The 3,589-nt window shown below is 43.2% G+C and overlaps 1 protein-coding gene across 1 annotated transcript; it reads left to right on the top strand.

Moving 5' to 3' along the window:
- The first annotated feature begins 1,474 nt into the window (after positions 1–1,474).
- On the top strand, positions 1,475–2,470 carry LOC134944195 (paraneoplastic antigen Ma1 homolog). The gene has a single exon (XM_063932774.1). It carries the CDS (start codon positions 1,475–1,477, stop codon positions 2,468–2,470), a length of 996 nt encoding a protein of 331 aa, XP_063788844.1.
- The last annotated feature ends 1,119 nt before the right edge of the window (positions 2,471–3,589 follow it).

The following is a 3,589-nucleotide window of genomic DNA, read 5'->3' as shown; positions in this document are numbered from 1 at the left end:
CACACACCGCTGCGACAGTGTTAATGAGAAAAGTTACTAAATTATTAATTTACAGCTAGCACCAGTGGTAGTATCGAAAGAGTATTGGTACTAATAGCTCTCCTATCGGCTTCAGAGATAGCGAGGAGCGACAGAGAAAGGCTATCTGTCTAGTATTCCCAATAATAGGGCACAGACAGGACGACAGGAGTCAGCATCCTCTCCTATAATTACTATTTAGAATATAGAAGTTCATACCCCGCAAGATATCGGGGGAGCAACGTTTGAACTTACTAGTGTCAGATACCCTCGGTTCCAGTAGCTAGAGTATGAACAGTAGCTGATATCTCCCAAGAGGACACAGCGGGAGTTTACTTTACAGAAACTGACACTGTGCAATAAAGTAGCAAGTTATCTTAAAGGACTCTGTGTGATAGTAAAGGTTACAGTGTCTCTACCGGTTTCCTGGCAGGAACGATATGGAGATTCCTGTGATAAAGGGATAGATTTAGAGTGCCTGGAAAGGATTAAACCACACCCTAGTACTGCAACTTCTACCCTCCTCTCATTCACACAGCATTTTAGACAGTAAATCTGAGGGATTAATCTTTCCGGATATAGCTGAACTTATTCCGATTCATTCTTCCAGAGATTACTTCAAGGGCCCCAACAGTGCACCAACCAGTTAGTCGTATCAATACCCTACCCAAACTGACATAGGGAGGTTATAGATTTTACTGAGACTAATACTACAATTATTAGCTCTATATAGAAATAGCTATGAGTTCTTATTGAGGTATCATTTTATCTTCTACAAACCGGTATAATTTTTTTGTATATGCATGCAGTTACTATTGTATAGAGAAAGAAGGGAAGCTTATTTTATTGTACAATATTGTTGTTGGTTTAATTATTCTGTCTTGAGAATCAAGGTACTCTATTTGAGATTCCCTATCACCTGAAATATAAACTTGTGGTATTCTGCCATGTAATAAAGACAAACTAAATACTAACCTGTGTATTGAAGTATCAACCTAGACGTCTCCAACGGGTCTGAAAAATATCAACCAGAGTGTAAAGGTTAGTATTATATGGAATATTCCCCCAGGGGTAACATTACTTACTCTTTTTAGGCTTTCCCGAGCAAGCCCGGGGACTAACGCTTGGGTGGAGGCACTCCGAACTTATTACCTAGTAACCATTCAATATCAGTGATTGGAGGAGAAGATAGGGTTACATTTGGAGGCACTGCTGAGATTTTCATAACACGGTTGTCTCCTGTTTACCAAAACTACGGAAGTAAATATTGTCAGTATGGAATTCGTTACCGAAGCTGATATTGGGCGATGGTGCCGGGAGAAAGGGGTGGATACCCGTTACTGTTTTGGGTTAAAGGGAAACATGGTAATAGTAACAGATGACGGGCTGTTGAAGACTGTGGGGTCTTTATGTGGTGTACATCAACCATGTATTGTAGATAAATGGAAAGGGCCTTATGGGGATGTTTGTGCTACTCTCATTACTAATAAAAGAGCCATTAGATCGAACACTCATACCAAGTATGATATTATTGGAAGGGACAATGGGAAGGAAAGTTCAGATAGTGTGGCCGGAAGAAAGGAATGAAGAGGAGGCGACAGAAGCAGCCCTAGGGGAGGACTCTGAGGGTCTGGAAACTGGGGAACCTGTGTCAGGGGGTTGTTTTCATACTAATGGACGGGAGGTGAATCCCCCTGCTACTACCCCGAAGGTTCTTCCGGAAACTCAAACAGATAATGTTGTGGATAAGGTGGTTAGTCACCTTGAAAGGTGGCATTATAAAGGAGGATACCGTCGATTAAGAATTTTTTCAGGGATCATTCCTGTTCCGGCTGGTGAAGAAACCTATGAGATGTGGCGTGAAGCTGCCGTACAACATTCAGAAGAATGGCAATGTCCAGAGCATATAAGAAGACAAAGGGTGGTCGAGAGATTACGGGGACCCGCAATGGGGGTGATTCAGGCAACACGCCGGAGTAACCCTACCGCCACATTAAAAGAATACCTAGAAGCATTGGACTTTTCCTTTGGAACATTAGAAGATATGGGAGACCTGATGGCCCGGTTGAATAGCACGTATCAGGAACATGGCGAGACCCTAACCCATTACATATACCGTGTCGACCGGTTAATATATAAAATCGTGGATAGAGGGGGTTTTAGTCCGGATATAGTAAATGAGACGAGACTAAAGCAAGTGTTGAAAGGGGCCCTGACCAATAACCCGGTCGCCCAAAGACTAAGATGCACCATGACTACTGCCAAACCCCCTACATTGACCGAGTTGGTCAAAGAAGTAAAAATAGAAGAGGTGCAAATTGAGAACCATGAAAAGTCTGTTAGAAAAGTTAAAGTAGTGTTGCCCACCCCTGATACCATCCCTCCTCCCATGGATGATAGACTGGTAAAACTAATTGAAGAACAAGATAAAATAAGAAGATTGACCAATTGATCGCTTTACAGACTCAACAGCCACTGGGAATAAATAGAACTTCTGGATGGGGTCGAGGAATTAACAGGAGAGGTGAAACTAAGCAAAAATAGATTGCTACAGCTGTGGACAGTTAGGGCATCGGTCATTCGAATGTCCCCTAAACCGATATGAACCACGAGGAAGTAACCCCAATAATAGGAGAGCGTCAATGGGGGAAAACGAGAACGGGAGCCCTGTGGACCCCTCACAGGCTCCCCGATCATAAAGGTTCAAGCCATGGGGATTGCCCAGTGGTCCCATAATCTTCCGGATAGTTTACTGGGACATGCACCACTAACGAGGGCCATAATTAATGGACATGACTGTACCATTTTAATGGATAGTGGTTCTCAAGTATCCATTGTCTTTGAGTCATGGTATAATGAACATCTTTCTGATATTCTCATTCAACCCCTCAGTGGACTCACTATATGGGGATTGAGTGAGCAGAGGTATCCTTATTTAGGGTATATCAACACACAGTTTACTTTTGAACCAGGCTTAAGTTCGCATAATGAGACTGTCCCGTAATAGCCCTAGTATGCCCTGATTCCCCTGGGGACAATGGGAATTTACCGGTTATTGTGGGAACAAACACTAAAATGTATCGGAACCTCATTCGGTGGTGTGAGAAACAGGAGTTGGAAAGCCGTGATACCCCGAGAAAGAGTGAGTCGGAAGGAAATTGTCGACATCTGAAGGTGGAATGCTCTGCTGTAGACCCTGTGGAAGAGGAGCTCATTAAGGAGTGGCCGTCGGTTTCTCGGCTTAATCTAGAATCCTGTTTTGTGGGAAGTGACATAAATGACGAGTGTAAGCAGCTTCTAATGGAACAACTGAATCAGAGGGAAGCTGTCTTTGCGAAAAGTGAATGGGATCTAGGGTCTGCTGTAGGTGTGGAGCACCATATTAGATTGAATGACAATACACCATTTCGGGAGAGATCGAGAAGACTTGCACCAGCGGATTTTGAGGACGTAAGGAGTCATCTGAGGGGACTACTAGAGAATCATGTAATAGCGGACACAGAAAGCCAATATGCCTCTCCTATAGTTGTGGCCAGAAAAAAGAATGGAGAAATTAGGCTATGCATTGATT

This window comes from Pseudophryne corroboree, chromosome 7 (genome assembly GCF_028390025.1).
Source record: "Pseudophryne corroboree isolate aPseCor3 chromosome 7, aPseCor3.hap2, whole genome shotgun sequence".
NCBI classification, from domain to species: domain Eukaryota; kingdom Metazoa; phylum Chordata; class Amphibia; order Anura; family Myobatrachidae; genus Pseudophryne; species Pseudophryne corroboree.
This window is presented reverse-complemented; position numbering and strand designations above follow the sequence as displayed.

Coding starts and splice junctions, on each gene's coding strand:
- LOC134944195 (XM_063932774.1), top strand. CDS start 1,475: ATGGGGATGTTTGTGCTACTCTCATTACTAATAAAAGAGCCATTAGAT.